The 18039-nt window shown below is 41.6% G+C and overlaps 1 protein-coding gene and 1 long non-coding RNA gene across 13 annotated transcripts in view; one reads left to right on the forward strand and one right to left on the reverse strand.

Moving 5' to 3' along the window:
• Positions 1 to 18039, forward strand: part of LTBP1 (latent transforming growth factor beta binding protein 1) — a 189412-nt gene that overhangs the window by 166354 nt on the left and 5019 nt on the right. For all 12 annotated transcript variants that reach the window (XM_080997605.1, XM_080997609.1, XM_080997610.1 and 9 more), the window contains 3 exons: positions 2172 to 2312; positions 3207 to 3377; positions 17135 to 17260. In XM_080997605.1, the coding sequence (XP_080853731.1) occupies positions 2172 to 2312; positions 3207 to 3377; positions 17135 to 17260 (438 nt within the window). The remainder of the gene's footprint in view (positions 1 to 2171; positions 2313 to 3206; positions 3378 to 17134; positions 17261 to 18039) is intronic.
• LOC308472725 overlaps positions 5979 to 18039 on the reverse strand; it is a 34544-nt gene continuing 22483 nt past the window's right edge. Inside the window, exon 3 of the long non-coding RNA XR_013983675.1 lies at positions 5979 to 9315. This is a non-coding gene — a long non-coding RNA (uncharacterized lncRNA). The remainder of the gene's footprint in view (positions 9316 to 18039) is intronic.

Genomic DNA, 18039 nt, shown 5'->3' on the forward strand with positions numbered 1-18039 from the left:
ATATCCACAGTCAGAAATGCAGCAGTGGCATGTGGCCTTACTTTGGTAGGTTTCTCGCTGAGCCTTCTCTACACGGAGCAGAGTTCTGGAATACTGTGCCAGAAGATGCAGTGTTTGCCACTTACACAGGCTTTTTTAAAGGGTTGGACAAATTTGTGGAGGAGAGGTCTATCACTGGCTGCTGGTCATAGTTGCTATATGCCACCTGGACGTTCAGAAAGAATATATCTCATAAGTACCAGTTGTTAGGAAAGGACATCAGGGGTAGAACTGGTGCCATCATGTGCTGCATGTAAACTTCCAAGTGGGATCTGTTGGCCACTCCGGGAAACAGAGTGCTGTTCTCATCCATCACAACTCATCTTACATTCTTAGCAGTGGTAGCTAGTGCCCACTGGAGCTGGTAGGGGAGAAGGCAAAGAGGCCAACGGTTGGTGGAGCCAGAGCCCATGAATTCTTCCCATCCTCCTCCCTGCTTAGTTCTACAAGAGCAACCCCGAGACTAAGAAGGAGGCAGGAGACATCCAGTGCTACCCTAAGAAGGCAGGAGGTGGCTGGTGAAGCTGGCAGGGCAGGGTCCTATTTGCCCTGATGGACCAGCCACCATTGGTTCTTAGGAAACACACAGGTCTTGTAGAGATGAGGCAGAATTTCTTGGAATACTTTTTTATCCTCAGGACATTTCTGAGATTTTTCTTTCTTTCACTCACTTAAAAGAAAAAGGCCACTTGCAGAATTTTCTCCAAATATTCTTCATTGTTTTATTTCTTTGTTTGTGGGTGGGGGGCACCATCTCACCGCTGCAATGCCCCAGAAAGACCCTAGGTCCAGGACACTGTGAAATATGCAAAATGTGACTATGTTGCCAGCACAATTGTTGCTTCTACCACTTCCAGCTTTTACATACATACACACACACACACACACACACATATATATATATATATATATATATATATATATATATATATATAAAACACCCTTAGGACAAACAAATGAAGGTCTGCTACTGCTCATGGAGAGCATCACCCTTGAGAAGCTTTTAGGGGATTTCTCCTGCCCCTGGAAAAAAATGATGGAATCCTTCTCCCAATCCCCTAGCCAAATTTTTTCTGGCCACAAATAGAGTAGATATTTTTGGCAGGCCATTTGTGCACAGCTCTAAAATCTTGGCAAGAGTGCCAAGAAACTGGCAGAGTTTGAAGCAAGTTGCTAATCCTTTGGGAACTCAGCATATCCTTAGTTTCTAACTGGTTTTACATGGACATTATTCTACCTATCTGTACATCTCTACAAGAGCTATGTATAGCCTAGCCCTCTGTTCTTTATACATGAGGACATTAATGGACTCATCTCTGGCAAATGTTTTTTGGTTTGTTTGGTTTTTTGGGGGTTGTTTTTTTTAAAGATCAATTTGAGGAAATAGGTATTTTTAAAGCACGATTATTCTTCCCCCCACCAAAAAAACACCCACCCCACCAGTAGTTGATATGCAATATGGAATAGTAATTCACACTCTTGATGATCATAAATGTTCTTCCAGTCTACTGAACTGCCTACTAATTCACTTTTGCCATTTGACTGAAATTATTCCTAGTCACGACCTTCACTTTAGCAGTTTAAACAGAAAACCATTCTGTGTGGAATAATGTAATGAAAGGAAACCACAGTAAGAGACTCAATCACCTTGGGCCCAAAGAACTTTACTTTCCTGATGTAAAGCCATTTATATTTCCTTTAAAGTTGCTTCTCTGTAAAATGAGTAGACAGGGATAGAGCTCAGAAATAGCAAGTCGGTTTCTGTATTTTTGCAAAGATTGGGCAGCTTTTGATACACTGTGGTGAGAAGCCTCCTGTTGTCTACAAAAAGAACTTGGGTGGAGTTTGTCCGAAACCTGCTTGCCAATAGATCAGAGCAACACAATCTATTGTGTTCAGCAGCTTTCTAGTCTGTGCATGATTAGTGCATGAAGAAGACAAGGAAGATGTTCTCTGTTTCATAGTTCCTTCCTTTGGGCTCTTGCCAGTCCTGATTTAGATATATGTTAAATTTAAGAGAGAGTGCACTGCAGAATCAGTTATTTTCCACAATGAAAATGCTTTATTTCCTAAGCCGGATTGCAAGACACTGATAATTTGTTTGCTATGTTCTTCATTTTCATTTTTAAAAGATACGGATGAATGTCAAGACCCCAACAGTTGCATCGATGGCCAGTGCGTCAACACTGAAGGATCTTACAGCTGTTTCTGTACACACCCAATGGTTCTAGATTCCACAGAAAAGCGATGCATCAGACCAGCGGAGTCTAGTGGTATGCCTTATTGCATGCACTGCAAGTGAAGAGGTTCAAGAACAAGTAAAAACCACAATCAGGCAGGATTGAATAGGGTTATCTTTAAACTGTTCCACTGATTCCTTTCTAGAAAATTATAATTATAATTATAATTTATAATTTATAATAATTTATTATTTATACCCCGCCCATCTGGCTGCGTTTCCCCAGCCACTCTGGGCGGCTTCCAACAAAACACTAAAATACAATAACCTATTAAACATTAAAAGCTTCCCTAAACAGGGCTGCCTTCAGATGTCTTCTAAAAGTTTGGTAGTTATTTTTCTCTTTGACATCTGGTGGGAGGGCGTTCCATAGGGCAGGTGCCACTACCGAGAAGGCCCTCTGCCTGGTTCCCTGTAACTTGGCTTCTCGCAGCGAGGGAACCGCCAGAAGGCCCTTGGCGCTGGACCTCAGTGTCCAGGCAGAGGTTTGGTTTGGTTCATGTCCTCCAAGCTTTTCTGATCATGAGGAAGAGCCCAAGCTATGGCTCCTCTCTACACTAGCATTAGCCCTTTTGTTTTCTTGTTTAAAACGGGGTTAAGCTTGGCATGAGGTGGAGCTTTAGCACAGGCTCCTCCTCTATGGTCTGTGGCTCTCCAGTGCTGCTGGGTAGATTTCACTGGAAGTATCTGGAATTGGCCAGTGTCTGAGACAGGATTTAGGATAGAACAGTCACTTGTGTTCTGAACTGATTTAAATTACAATGTTAGCAGGGGGGGAGGTGTGCGCAACGTTAGAAAAATGATCTCTTTATTTTCAGGAAAATGGAGCTCTTGCAATGTAAGTCTTGAGCACAGTGGGCTATACTGATTTTTCTTTTGACACAGTGCAGGTGTCGTACTGATCACATTTCTCTGGCTTCTGCTTCAGAACAAACTGAAGAAACGGATGTCTACCAGGATCTTTGCTGGCAACATCTGAGTGATGATTTCGTTTGTAGCCGGCCTCTTGTTGGAAAGCAAACCACTTACACGGAGTGCTGTTGTTTATACGGGGAGGCGTGGGGCATGCAGTGTGCCCTGTGCCCCATGAAGGACTCAGGTAAGGCATCTCCTAGTGACCTGAGGAATTTTTCATGACAAATCATTCACAGAAACTGTATATTCCCTCTTTGGATCTGCCCACTTCACTGCAGGAAGGACAGGGACACGAGGTAACATTGGTGTGTCTGGCGCTGCACCCTTTCCACACTTTGTGCCCCACACATTCTTTGAACCTGTGAAAACTGCTATGGAGGTCTCTTCCAGGCAATCTGTTTCATGAGCATTCAGCCTAATTTGTTTGTGTAGAGGTTAGATGATGTTGGCTGTTTAATGCATGTTCACTCTGATTTGTTTACAGGGAAGCTAGACAATTGACTGCATTCACACCAGGCATTTAAAGCACATCCCTTCTCTCCCCCACTCCAAAAATCATGTGAACTGTAGTTGGTCCAGGGTGCTGGGAATTGTGGCTCTGTGAGGGGTAAACTCCAGTTCCCAGGATTCTCTAGGGGGTGCTTTATATGTGCTTTGAATGTATGGTGCCTATGCAGCCGATGTTGCATCAAAGCAGGCATTATCCCACACTTTTCTGTCCGTTTTCTTTTCACTTTCCTCGTTGGAAAGTCTGGTCTTTTGGGGGAAGTGGGTTTGTTTCGCAATAACTCCAAATCATCTTTAATTGCACAGCCAGAACTTGCCAGGGTGTGATTGACCCCCCCCCCCAAAAAAAGTAACAGTCTGGAAGTGCACTGAGTCACTTTGCGTCTTATGGAACCCAAGCCAACGTGAGTTTATATGATTCATTTCAATAGGGTACCATTCCTTCAGCGTTCTGTAAAGTTACTCATTTCTGTCTCATGTGGTAAAACTTTAATAAATCCATGGGAAATCCTACAACTGAAAATGAATGATGCATTTTCTGTAATAGTATGTCAGTTTTACCATATAAGGCTGCATTTAAAAACATGACTAACCCACAGGAGAGTGGTGGGGAACTGTCACCTTGTGGGCGGTAATATTTTCTCATATAATAAATTTTATAAACTGCTTTGAGTTGTGACAACAAATCCATAGAGACTTACAACATGGTGATTGATTCTAGTGGTGTGAATATGTGAACTCACCTAACGTGGTGGTTGCCAATATTTTAGCTTCTGAGAGGGAGGATTAAAGGCAGTGTATGTAATAAAGCATATTCTCCAACACTAAATAACATAATGGTGGGATAATACAGAGATGTATAGTGATGTTTTCCATGACAGATCAGATGAATAGCTATTGTATGCCCTGCAGAGCTTCGGCATGTTATATAGCTATTCAATTTCCTGCTTCTAATTGTCTCTGTTGTGCGTAGGTGTCCTTATTCATGGCATTCACTGAGATCTTCAATTTAAGACTCATATGGAAGACGGATGTAGCCATCATGGTACCCCCAGATGTTTGTTTGACTCCATCTCCCATCAGCTTCAGCCAGCATGCCAAATGGTTAATACTGATGGGAGTGTTAATCCAACAGCATCTGAAGGGCACAATATTGACTTCTCCTAATCTAGAGAGTCTCAGACATCTGCCCTATTTTAAGCTGATTTGTCCTTTTAAACAAAACAAAACAAAAACCCACATTCCAGCAACTTTTCTCCACACAATTCAGCAAGCTGTGTTTTCAGTTTCACTGAGTGTTGCCAGGATGGGCCAGGTGGGAGGTGGAAATGGGGTGTTATAAAAATCCAAACAGGAATATGGTGCATGCGTGGCTTCTGGTTTTGATACTGCGGCTGGCTAGAAGATTTTGAAACATTTTCCTAATAAAAACTCCGTATTTAATGCAACAAAACATTTTTCCATTGGAAAGAATTCCTTCATGGCCTTTTATGAGTTTTACATTTTTGATTGATTATTTAGATTCTATTGTCAAAACTCGGCTTCAGGCATCACTTGCCAGCTACCACATCACAGTGTTTGAAATCAAGCAAAGCTGAGGTTGTTTATTGGAAGTCACTTGAATTTCCAGCGATCAGCGGATTCTGTGTAAATCAGACGTCTTAATAATGAACTGTAAAAAAAAAACACAAAAAAACCGCCTCTCTTTCATTTCATCTCAAGCAGGACAGCTGGTATTTTCTGTAAATTTGTGTCAGTTAAAGTAGATGGTGGTATTTTTTATTTTAGAAAGGAACATTGTTCTTTATCACATACACAGCCCAACAGGACAATGACAATAATCCACCAACAGCATACAAATCAATATGGCTAACCTGATCCAAAACACCCACCAACCTCACTCACACACGAAAACAAAGATCACCACAGCCAATCACAAGCAAACAATCACACCCCAGGCCAACCCCAACCTCTCTCACCACCAAAGGAACAAGTGAACAACACAAGCAACGCTGACACCAAACTCTACATACATTAAACATAATAGAAACACCGCCACCCGGCCCCACCCCCATCCATCTTCCCTCTCTCCACCCCCCCTTTCTTTTTTCCTTTTTTTCTTCTCCCCCTAATGCCTCAACAAATGAAACGGATTTGTAAAAATGTTACATGGGGGGGGAAAAATACGAGGCATTACACTTACTTCTGTAAAACAAGAAAATCCTTAATAAAATATTTTTAAAAAAAGAAGAAGAAAGGAACATTGTTTTCCAGGACTGATTCTTGTATCAAAAAGCACGTTAATGCATCGCTGTTGTAGCCTTTTGTTTATGTAGTTATTTATTCAATTTATATATCAGCCCCACATATAATGCATTACAGTAGTTCATGCAAAAGAGTATGGAGAACTGAGACCAGGCTCTCCTGCTCCAGGAAAAGCCTTTGCTAGTTCATCAGCCTAACCTGGGCATAAGCTCTCCTAGCCACAGAAGGCTCTAGTGATGACTTGAAATCCCAGAGTACTCCCACACTTCAGAGGGAATGCAACTCTTCCCAGTGAAAGTCGTACATCTGATGAATGGATATGGGAGCCACCCACCCACATCTGATCAGAATTCAGCCTTATTTTATTGACCTTCATCCAGTACATCACTGCTTTCGGACGACTGTCCAGCACTTTCAGAGCCTCTCCTTGTTCTGATGGAATGGAGATACAGAGCTGAGTGTTACCAACACACTGGGGACACCATGCTCCAAATCCCTGGATGATGGCTCCCAGTGGTTTCATATAGATGCTAAATAGCATAGGAGACAGAATGGACCCCAAAGCCATGGAGATGAGCAGCCATCTCCTTGTACTCCTGTAATGCAGCACCTCCAACTCCCACCTGCTTGAGCTGCTCCTTGAGCTGTTCCTTAAAAAGAAATGTCAGGCAATCTAGCAAAATCATAACTGAGTGTATAAGTATATAAATTCAGTATATAAATTCAAATCATCACATCATCATTGACAACCTGTATCTGGAGAGTCGCAGGGGGAGTGCTGCCCTGTTACTTCTAATTGACTTCCATAAGTGGCTGAATGGAAGACAAGTTGGACAAAAGACACACATCATTTTTAAAACAAGGGCTGAATTTGCATATGGTGCTAAGCAAATGGAGGAAAATGCTGGCTCCCAAGGTGGTGATCACAGCCACTTTGCTCTTCCTTGGTTCTTTTAGCTTGACATCCAAACTCAGGATCATGTTAAGCACTCTCCTCCTTAATCACGAACTGCAGCCAAGATTTGTTTTTTTGGCAACAAGTCACTGTTAAGGAGGGTTCAGATGATACACTAAGCCAAATTTAAGTTGGTGCACTGCACTGAACTAAAATAACCCAGGACAGAACCCACATGGTACCACAGATCATGTATGCATTCCCTAGCTGTCCTGGTTTGCTGGCACAGGGGTGGGATGTTACATTGGCACATAGGATCTGTGGATTACACTTCAAATTTTTATATAAGTAATATGTGGTGTTTATGGATAGATAAATAGAACAAACACAACTTGCCCCAATTTCGATTGGGCCCTACAAGTGGATGCTAAGCAATTAAGGTTCTTGTTTCATTTTTGGTCGCCTGTAGTTTTCCATATGTGATTCAGAATGCAGTACAGTGGAAAGCAGGGGATCAGTAGGTAATTAGCTGATATAACTGCAGTCTACACCTTAAAAACATTTACCATTTTGGGGAAATTTCCCAAGAAAACCAGAACTGAATTGTGTATGAAAGAATCATTTGCCCTTCAAGGTTTAGCGTTTAAGAACATAAGAAGTGATTATGTTGGCTCAGGAGGAAACTTTCACACCTCTCAACCAGTAGGTCATAGGTTCAAGTCCTGTCTGGGAAAACTGGACCTACGCCATATTACAATCTTAGATTTATATATTGATGGGGCCTGATTTACTACTGGAACTTCATGTTTATTTCCATAAATATATTGAACATATGGGTACAGAAAACAGGGGAAACAGAGTATTTAGATGATTATGTTGTGCTTTTAGCAACACATTTCTGCTTTTACCAAAGAGCATGCTGTTTTCTGTTTCTGTGCTATGCAGTTGGTTTTTAAATCAGAATTTTCTTGTACTCAGAGATGCAAGCGATGCACATTTAAAAATCCACATTGTGACTCTGAGTAAGGTTACTATTGTCTGTCTTTTTCCAAAATAGTTAGAACAACCTACTTTTGAAGCTGGCTTCAAATTTTTGTGTGCATTTCATTCTGGGGATATTTTGACAGTCTGTATTTTAAAGTTGTAGCAGTGAAAAACAAATCAATAACCTGAAGAAAAGAATATCTGAAACTCTACAATTCTATGAAAATATTATCAGGATGATTGATTTATGTGGGGATGAAGAGAAGGTAAAACTCCCAGCAATCAAAAAAGAGATGGGGGGGGTGTTTCTGATTCATATTAAGACAAAACATATATTCACATAAGTAGTGAGTGAGAGGTTGGCAGATGATTTAAACCATATAAATAATTGGAATGAGAGGTGCCATCTGACACACTTCTGAAACTGCAACCTCATGCCAGTGCTGTAGGCTGAAATGCTGGCACAAAATACTTGGGGTTAGGTTTCAAGTCTTCCTTCTAACCTAGACTCGCAAGATATATCCAAACCTCCCAAAGATTATTAGTCATGGCTATCACATTCAACTAACAATGATCAAAATATGGACATGATTTTTCCATAGCATATGACGCATACTTCCTTAGCTGTGAAGATGCCATAATTCCACAAGAGTGCAGAATGAGCTAGAGGTACAAAATGCAGCTTCTTTAGAATCTCACCTTTTATTTTAAATAATATTAATAATAATTGTAACATCTCAATCTTACAACATGTCTGCTTAGAGATAAGTAGGATTGAATTCAACGGAGCTTACTCCCAGGTCTGTGGGGTTAGGATTATTATAGCCTTCACCTCTAGTGAGTAGGGCTTTGCTTATATAGTTATTTAAATATTTATATAATGCAATGTCGTCATAACCATACAAAAGTTACAACAACAAGGAAAACATCAATAAAATATTAGGGGGGGGATACAACTATAAATACTGGGTGGTTTAAAAAAAATTCACATTTCAAAGGCCTGTCAACAGAACACCGTTTTTAGGCGATGACTACCTACAAGGACGCAGGTGGCGCTGTGGGTTAAACCACAGAGCCTAGAGCTTGCAGATCAGAAGGTTGGTGGTTCGAATCCCCGCGACGGGGTGAGCTCCCGTTGCTCAGTCCCTGCTCCTGCCAACCTAGCAGTTTGAAAGCATGTCAAAGTGCAAGTAGATAAATAGGTACCGCTCCGGCGGGAAGGTAAACGGCGTTTCCGTGTGCTGCTCTGGTTCACCAGAAGTGGCTTAGTCATGATGTATGCCGGCTCCCTCAGCCAATAAAGCGAGATGAGCACCACAACCCCAGAGTCAGCCATGACTGGACCTAATGGTCAGGGGTCCCTTTACCTTGCACAATCAGTTCCTAGGAGGTAGCAATTGGGTTCCAGCCTTCATCGAATGAGAAATTTCTCCATGGCTGTGTGGTTTGAGAGACTGCCTCTCAGCATTATCTGCAAATTGGGCATAACATGGTTAAGTGTGTAGGTCTTTGGCCTCTTCAACAGAATCGAGTCACAGATTTCAAAAAAATAAAGAATTGGGGAAGGGAAGGTGGAATTCTTTCTTTAGAACAAGGAAAGTTCCAGCTTCTGTGTCAGAAGCTGTGCATGTTTCATACTTTTGGGTTTTCATGAGAGCAAACTAGTTCCTTAAGGACCCCAAAAAGCAAGTGGGAGAGCAATCCTAAGCATGTTTACTCAGAAGTAAATTCCCTCCCTGAGTTTAATGGGGCATATTATCTAGTTAGTATGTTTAGCATTCATTAAGGCAGTTAAAACTGGGTTATTAAGGAATAGTTTTAAAAATATTTAAAACCAGGGATTTTCTGCTAAGATAGCTACTGATTTTATACAGTAAAAAGCCTTCTCACCAGAGAGATCTGGCCGAAAATGCATTTATTTCAACAGCTTTCCTAGCTACAATTACAACATGTTTCTCCAAGGCACGAGCTATGTTTTTCCAGAGTAGCGTTGATGCAAATAACATTTTAACAATCAGGTTTTTGTTAGCAAATGACTGGGAAAAATTGATTAAATTATGATTGGAGCAATTTCTCACTGCAGTTTAATAATAATAATAATACCGCTAAATATTTCCAGCAGCTCTGCAAGAGTTTCCTCCCCTTCTCTCCCCACATCATCCTCTCACTTTTATGTTTCATTGTTCAAGTTTCAGGAGGGACTAGCCAGCGCTGCTGACATCAGATTCCATCTCTTTCTGGATTCAGTTGTCACCAAGTGAAACAAAAGCAGGTGGTGCTTGGAAAAGGGAATCATAGATGCCTGAAGCCATTTGTCACTCTGACAGGGTTTATTTGCATCGCGTACAATGTGTCACTAAATCTGCTGGGCAATAAATATGGTTGTAGCTTTCCAGAATGCTGTATAAAATGATATACTAGATTAGCAGGCCTCTAGCACACTGCAGAATGTAATTACCTTGATCCTCAACACATTTATTTTGACTTATTTCCAAGTAAGCATGCTTAAGATCGTAGGCCTGTCACATTCTGCACCAGCTGTGAAACCACATGGGGCAACTAGAACTAAGCCAAGTAAAAGTGTCTGTGCACTTGGTTGTTTGATTGTGTTTCCTGTGGGCACACCAGTGTTTCCTGCCATATTGTATTTTGAGAGCCGGAAGAATGAAATGCCCCTTCGGTGGAAACACCATCTTTGATAAGATTTTAGGATTCTCTTTCGAAGCATGAATAACACTCAGTTTGGAGGCTACATGCTTCCTCTTTTCTTTTCTGGACTGCACATTTGACCATTTCCTTTTGAAAATGGGAGGTTTGTGTGCAAGAACTGCATTTTGTCACATTGGATCCAATCAAGAATACGCTGGGGCTGATGGATGGCACATCTGGCCGGCACCAGCTTGGCAAAAGTTGACTGGGAGGAAAACTTTGCTTAAGGTTTTAGCTGTATTTGCTGACTAAAAGTTCCAAGCCGGATTTCTCTCCCACAGTCTCCTGCCTCTCAGAACTCCTAGATCAGATCCTCTCATCAGTAGCTGTGTTTCCTAGGGATGGGCAACAATATCCGTTGTGGTTTATCTCAGTCTCTTGTTTTTCTAGTCTTAAGTTCAGTTCTCCACATTTCCACATCAGTTTGTAATTTTTTTGTCATGTCCTCATGAAAATTCACTAGCATTTTCTCGTAGTGTACAGTACATATTTTTCCTGCATGATTTTGCCTGATATACACAAATTTACAGATCTCCTCCTAATACAATAATGTGTTTTTGTATGTTCTTTTCTTTTTTTTATTTCTTTTTTTTAAATACCTTTTATTTTGCTTAAACAGGTACATATAAATATAAACAACCAAAAATTACAAAGGAAAATTCCTTAATAGTAATGAAAGAAAACTACAAAAACTACAAAAAATATTGAAGTACATGACACAGAACATAAGCTACTATGGGAAATATAAAAGAAAAGGGGAAAAAAGGAAAGGAAGAAAAAAAAAGGAAGATGAGCCAAAGCAGGAAAGCTCATCAATTGTACACATCCGTCAAGCTCTCAACAGATCATTATTCTTATCAATTAACTCTATCTGCATTCCAAAGGAATCCCTCATCTTGGTATCAGGGAACATTTCTCTATGCGGTATCATTCTAAACATAGCCAGATCTTTCTTGTTGGGCCCTTGTCCCCTAAATAATTATTTAAACATTCCCATTCTTCTTTCACCAATTTTTTAGGTTTATCTCTTATTGCACCTGTCAGCTTTGTGAGCTCCAAGTACTCGCACAATTTGACTACCCATTCCTCTTTAGTGGGTATATTTTTATCTTTCCAGTGTTTTGCCACTATAACCCTTGCTGCTGATGTTGCATACATAAATAGCCTAGTTTTGTTTTTGGGAATATTATCTGAAACCATTCCTAGTAAGAATTGTTCCGGTTTCTTGCTAAATGTAGTTTTTATCAATCTCTTTATCTCTTCATAAATCATATTCCAAAATCTTTGTATCTCTAGACAGGACCACCACATATTGTAGTATGTTCCTATCTGTTCCTTACATCGCCAACACTTGTTATTGTTTGATTTATTTATTTTTGCAAGTTTTACAGGGGTCAGGTACACCTATAGTACATTTTCATAAGATTTTCCCTTATAAGGAAACAAGCCGTGAATTTTATATTTTTAGTCCATAATTCGTTCCAAATATTGGGTTTGATCGTATGTCCCAGGTCCCTCTCCCATTTTACTGTAATTTCTTTGATATCTTCCTCCTTTCTTTGCCAATTCAAAAGTAGTTTGTACATTTTAGAAAGTGTCTTTTGATTATTATATAAAATATCCTTCTCCAGATAGGATTTTTTTTGTCAAATCCTTTGGTTCTTTTATCCTTTTCAAGGGCGGTTTTTAATTGATAATACTCCAGCCAGGTTATTCCCTTCTGTTTCAATTCACTTAGGTCCTTTATTTTTGGATCACTACTTGTTTCCTCTACCAAATCCTTATATGTTAGCCAATCGCTGTTCATATTCATCCTGTGAACCGACATAGATTCCATTAGTGACAGCCACCATGGTGTTTTGGTTACTACTGATTTTTTACTCCTCTCCCATACTTCATATAATGCCCTTCTCACAATATGATTTAAAAATCCTTTGTGGGATTTAACCTTGTCATAGCCTATGTAGCCATGCCATCCGGACACAATATCCCATCCCTGCAGATCTAGGACTTCCGTGTTTTTAATTAATATCCAGTCCTTAATCCATGTCCAGCACGCCGCCTCAAAGTACAGTTTAAGGTCAGGTTGTATGTTCTTTTCAGTAATATATGAGTTTTTATGCAAATTTACCCTTAGTATCTGTATTTTCATATATATTACTTGGCTAGAGAGCTGTGCTACAAAATCTGGAGGGTGAGGATTTTGATGGATGGCTGCATTTCAGTTCCCATATTGTCTCAGCAAGTGCGAATTATGTAGGTTCACCTTTCAATGCAAACAGAATCAAATTTTCCACGATGTTTCCCTCACAGCCTCTAAAGCTGCTTGTCACCGTTCCTTAGCCAGGGCAGACATATTCAATTCCACTATCACAGAAGCATAAATTAGGGAAGAATCATGCTTCCCCTGGTACAAACGGTTAATGTTTGCATAGTACAGAAACTTGATAACTCTTCACCATAGGCTTGTAGGAAGGTTGTGAGCTCTAACCAACAAAGATATATACAATTATTGGTAGGGGGAAATACATCCCATGGAGTCACTCTAAGGTTGACAGGTTAAAAGGTAAGAAAGTAACATAAACTTGTGTCCCCCAAAATAAATTGTGTATATTATGGAGCTGGAATAAGAAGCAAGCCTTTAAAAATAAGGGATTACCTTAAAATATCACGTAACACCTAGACATCGTCTTAAATCTGGGGAAAGAAAAATGCTTATGGACGTGGGTGGCGCTATGGTCTAAACCACTGAGCCTAGGGCTTGCCAATCAGAAGGTCGGTGGTTTGAATCCCCGCGACGGGGTGAGCTCCCGTTCCTCAGTCCCAGCTCCTGCCAACCTAGCAGTTCGAAAGCACGTCAAAGTGCAAGTAGATAAATAGGTACTGCTCCAGTGGGAAGGTAAATGGTGTTTCCGTGCGCTGCTCTGGTTCGCCGAAGTGGCTTAGTCATGCCACATGACCCGGAAGCTGTACGGCTTCTCCCTCGGCCAGTAAAGCAAGATGAGCGGCGCAACCCCAGAGTCATCCGCAACTAGACCTAACAGTCAGGGGTCCCTTTACCTTTTATGCTTGTTTACTTTAAAACTATTACCTACCTAGTTCAGTATGGTTTCCCCCACCCCCAGATGTCCTTTTAACTGAACCAAAAGGATGTTTTCACAAGTAATGCTAAATAGTACCTTTTAGACTATTGACTGTTCTCTACGATGAAAAGTAGAGAATGCATTTTAAGCAGCATAGAATTTAGATTGGAATTTCAAGTGCAGGACTAACAAAAGGCAACAAAAGAACTCCTGTTGGATCTCTGGTCCAGCATCCTGTTACTACAGTAGCCAACCAGATGCCTATGAGAAGCTTGCAAGCAAGGCCTGAGCACAACAGCATCTTCTCCTCCTGCACCTTCTAGCAACTGGTCTTCAGAAGCATACAGCCTCCAACTGTGGAGGTCTGAATTTGAATTCCTTATGAAATGGGCAAAGACAGGCAGGTCAGATGTTCCAGACCGCTGCTTGAGGGAGGGAAAGCAGCAAAAGAAGGAAACTGTTATTCCCACCTCAATCAGCATTGAAATGTTTATATTCCATTAATTTTATTGGGATTATCCATTGCTTACATCACCGGATCACATGTTCTTTCGGTCAGTAAGAAAACAGCAACAACAGCAAAATCAATCATGATTTGACCAGCCCCTGAGAAAAATGCAGACCAGTTGTGCAAACAGAAAATGATGCAGAGGGAAAACTCTTGTTTCACTGAAAATCAAGCACATTTCAAGGAACATCGATTCATCATAGGAAAGTACCAGTGTACTTGTCTCCTTTAGAACCAGAAATTATTAAATCATTTGTACTTGGCTTTCATGCATATACTTTCCTTCCAGCTTTCCTCTTTCACTGGCTGTCCTTACGCTCAACAGTTATTTTTTTATACATGTAATTCTCTTGGTAAAAGTGTTTCATACAAAAAAATTGTTTGGTTTATTAATATAGTGTTGGCATGATCATGCATGCATAACTAGTATAAAATAATGTGTAGAAAAACTCTTCAAGATACCTTAAGTACTAACCCACATAGTTAGCACATGGTGCCAAACCAAGTTTTGGTGCTGCAGTAATAAACTCAGTGTTTGTGCACTCCTCCATTACCCCCTTGTTTCACATACTACAGTGGTACCTCGGGTTAAGTACCTAATTCGTTCTGGAGGTCCGTTCTTAACCTGAAACTGTTCTTAACCTGAAGCACCACTTTAGCTAATGGGGCCTCCTGCTGCTGCCGCGCCGCTGGAGCACGATTTCTGTTCTCATCCTGAAGCGAAGTTCTTAACCCGAGGTACTATTTCTGGGTTAGCGGAGTCTGTAATCTGAAGCGTATGTAACCTGAAGTGTATGTAACCCGAGGTACCACTGTACACTTCATTACAAACTGACTTTCGGGTTTGGTGGGTGTGCGTCAGTAAACGAGGGGAATTAAGACTAAGAGAGCTGAGTGGGGGGTGCTCATGTAATCTCACTGTATACAAGTTGTACAAGTGACAATAAAGTATTTCAATATTTCTATTTCAATTATGTCAGGGAACTGACATCGGAGCTAGAGGCGGAGGGAAGGCTCTCAAATGATGCTGGAGAAGGGCCCAGCAGGGAGAGAGGCAGCTCCGCAGATGGGGAAGCAAATCAGCGCAACACAGGGATAAAGGGGGGCAGATGGGGGAATCGGCGAGAGGGCTCCAGGACTCTTCACCGGACACCAGCGGGGAGAGCACGGGTCCTCCGCTACCCACGCCCTCCCTGCGCAGAAGACTTCCGCGCAGAGAGAGTAGGAGGAGACTGGGTGTCAAACAACTTTTATGTTGGAAAAGATTTAAGAAACGCCCACTGACGGATTCTGCTAGCGACTAAGGCAGCCACGAAGTGAAGGGCTGCCCAGACTGAAAGGTTTAACAAGGCAACAAAGCCAGGAGAGGCGGCAACTTACGCACGAGCAACCCATACTCATTACAAATTAGTTTCTTCCTGGTTAGGGGAAAAGCATAAGTTGCAATGACATTTGAACCAGCAAACTATGTTTTCCATCTGCCCTGCAAACCAGGATGGCAAATCAGTGTCCTGGTCCAGATGTAGTAGCACACAGTGGTTTGCTACAAACCAGCAAACACACATAAACACACACACACACATTAAGTGCAAGAGGGAACATGCAAACCCTGGGTTTATTCCCATAACAACAAACCATGGTTTGGCATTTCATGTGTTCCGATCCAACACATGATAGAAATACACATTTGTATAGAAATACACATAATGTATTTCTATATTGTTAATATATTCATTGTGGGAGACAGCAGAAGTAGGAGGCATAAAACAATGTTTCTCTGAACATTGGTTAGGTATAAAGGTTCTTCTTCCAATGCAAAGCAACATTTGGACTATAATTGCTAGCATTTATAGCATTTACAATTGCTATAATTGCTAACATTTATCCAGCATGTTCAAGTGTTCAAAGCACACCACATATTAGTGTAGCAACCATTCCAACAATTCTTAAATCAGTTTTAGAACCCCAGTTTTGGACATTGTATGGCTTGCCTAAGGCCACCCGCCTATTAAAAGCATAACAGAAGGAAGATTTGAAGAATGAACTTGGTGGCTCACAGCTTAGTGTCTTGGTGACTGCAGTACAGTAGCTCCCTCCATGAAAAATGCAGGGCCATTCTCAGAACTGCACCAGCAATGTATATTACTTGTGCTTCACTTCTGATTGCCTAATCCTGTGACTTAAAAGGAGCTGCACAAGGACAGCAGCCTCATCATGTGCGAGGAGCTACGAAGGATCCCAAGACCACCAGTGTACCTGCTTTTATTTTTAATTAAGAGGTTTACCTGACAAGTAGTTTCCAGAACCTTGATCATCCTGATTGCCCTCCTCCTCCAGCTTACCCTTCTTAAATTGTGGTACCCAGAATTGGACACAGTATTCCAAGTGTGGTCTGACCAAGGCAGAATAGAGTGGTACTATTACTTCCCTTGATCTGGACGCTATGCTTCCGTTGATGCAGCCTAGAATAGCATTAGCTTTTTTTGCTGCTGCATTACACTGTTGACTCATGTTAAGCTTGTGATCCACCATTTGCTTAGTAGAAAATCCTATTAGGCTGCAGTGAAGCTTTAAGTCACGTTTTGTACCACCCTGGCTTGGCCCCTCTCATTTTGAAATTCTTGATCTAGTAACAAAGATAGCAACCCTTTGCCAGCAATCTGGCTTTCGCCTTTCATGGGCCTCCAATCCCCAGTTTATGAAACAGAACAAGCCGGCCAGAATTAAGCAAGGTTCAGATGAGGTGACCAGAATGCCCTTTCTTGGCCTTGGAACTACTGAACAATGACACTGCTCATGATCGCTAAAGTTGAGTCATGGCTGCATTACATTTGAGCAATCTTAATCTTCCAGGAAAGAAAGCAATATGTGGGCAACAGACTTAGGCTTTTCCAATTAAGTGTTATACACTAGCAAGAGAAAGAAGCATGGGGTATCTTCATTAGGAATGCATTCCATTATAACTCCTGTTTTGCTTTGCTCACTTCCAGACGATTACGCCCAATTGTGCAACATTCCAGTGCCAGGATCTCGGAGGCCGTATGGGCAAGATGCGTTGACTGACTTTGAGGAGGAACAGTATACTCCGGAAACTGATCCATACTTTGTGGAAGACCGTAAGCAACCTTTGCTCCCCAAAACTAAAAATTAGTAGCTTGGGTTCCTCCTGCTTATTCCATAAATAAATACAATGGTAATGCTAATAAACTTCTGTGTAGGTTTGAATGAGAAGCATAGAGGATGGAGCCCTCTCCTTTAAATCTCTGTGGTTTGAAGGATAAAGGTGGGCAGGATGCCCAAAAGCCCTTTGTAAACATCCCTGCAGGAGGATATTTACAAAGGGCTCTTTCAAAGCCCCGTGCTTCACTTTGAAGTTTTGACAATCAGGGCTTTGAAGGGAAGCATCACAGGACATCACAATGAAATCAGGTGTTTGACAAGAGAGCCCCACACACCTGTCAAGCTTTGCCCACCAGGGATGGAGGAGATAAAGATCTGCTCCTCCAGCCAACAAAGGTTCTCCACCCTGGTGTAAGGGGAGGGGGTAGGAATTAGCAGGCTGTAAGCTGGCAGAGGGGACACGGGTAGCGCTGTGGGTTAAACCACAGAGCCTAGGGCTTGCCGATCAGAAGGTCAGCGGTTCGAATCCCCATGACGGGGTGAGCTCCCATTGTTCGTTCCCTGCTCCTGCCCACCTAGCAGTACGAAAGCACATCAAAGTGCAAGTAGATAAATAGGTACCGCTCCAACAGGAAGGTAAACGGCGTTTCCGTGCGCTGCTCTGGTTCGCCAGAAGTGGCTTAGTCATGCTGGCCACATGACCCGGAAGCTGTACGCTGGCTCCCTTGGCCAATATAGCGAGATGAGCGCCGCAACCCCAGAGTCAGTCACGACT

This window comes from Podarcis pityusensis (genome assembly GCF_964106645.2).
Source record: "Podarcis pityusensis genome assembly, chromosome: 3".
Lineage (NCBI taxonomy): Eukaryota > Metazoa > Chordata > Lepidosauria > Squamata > Lacertidae > Podarcis > Podarcis pityusensis.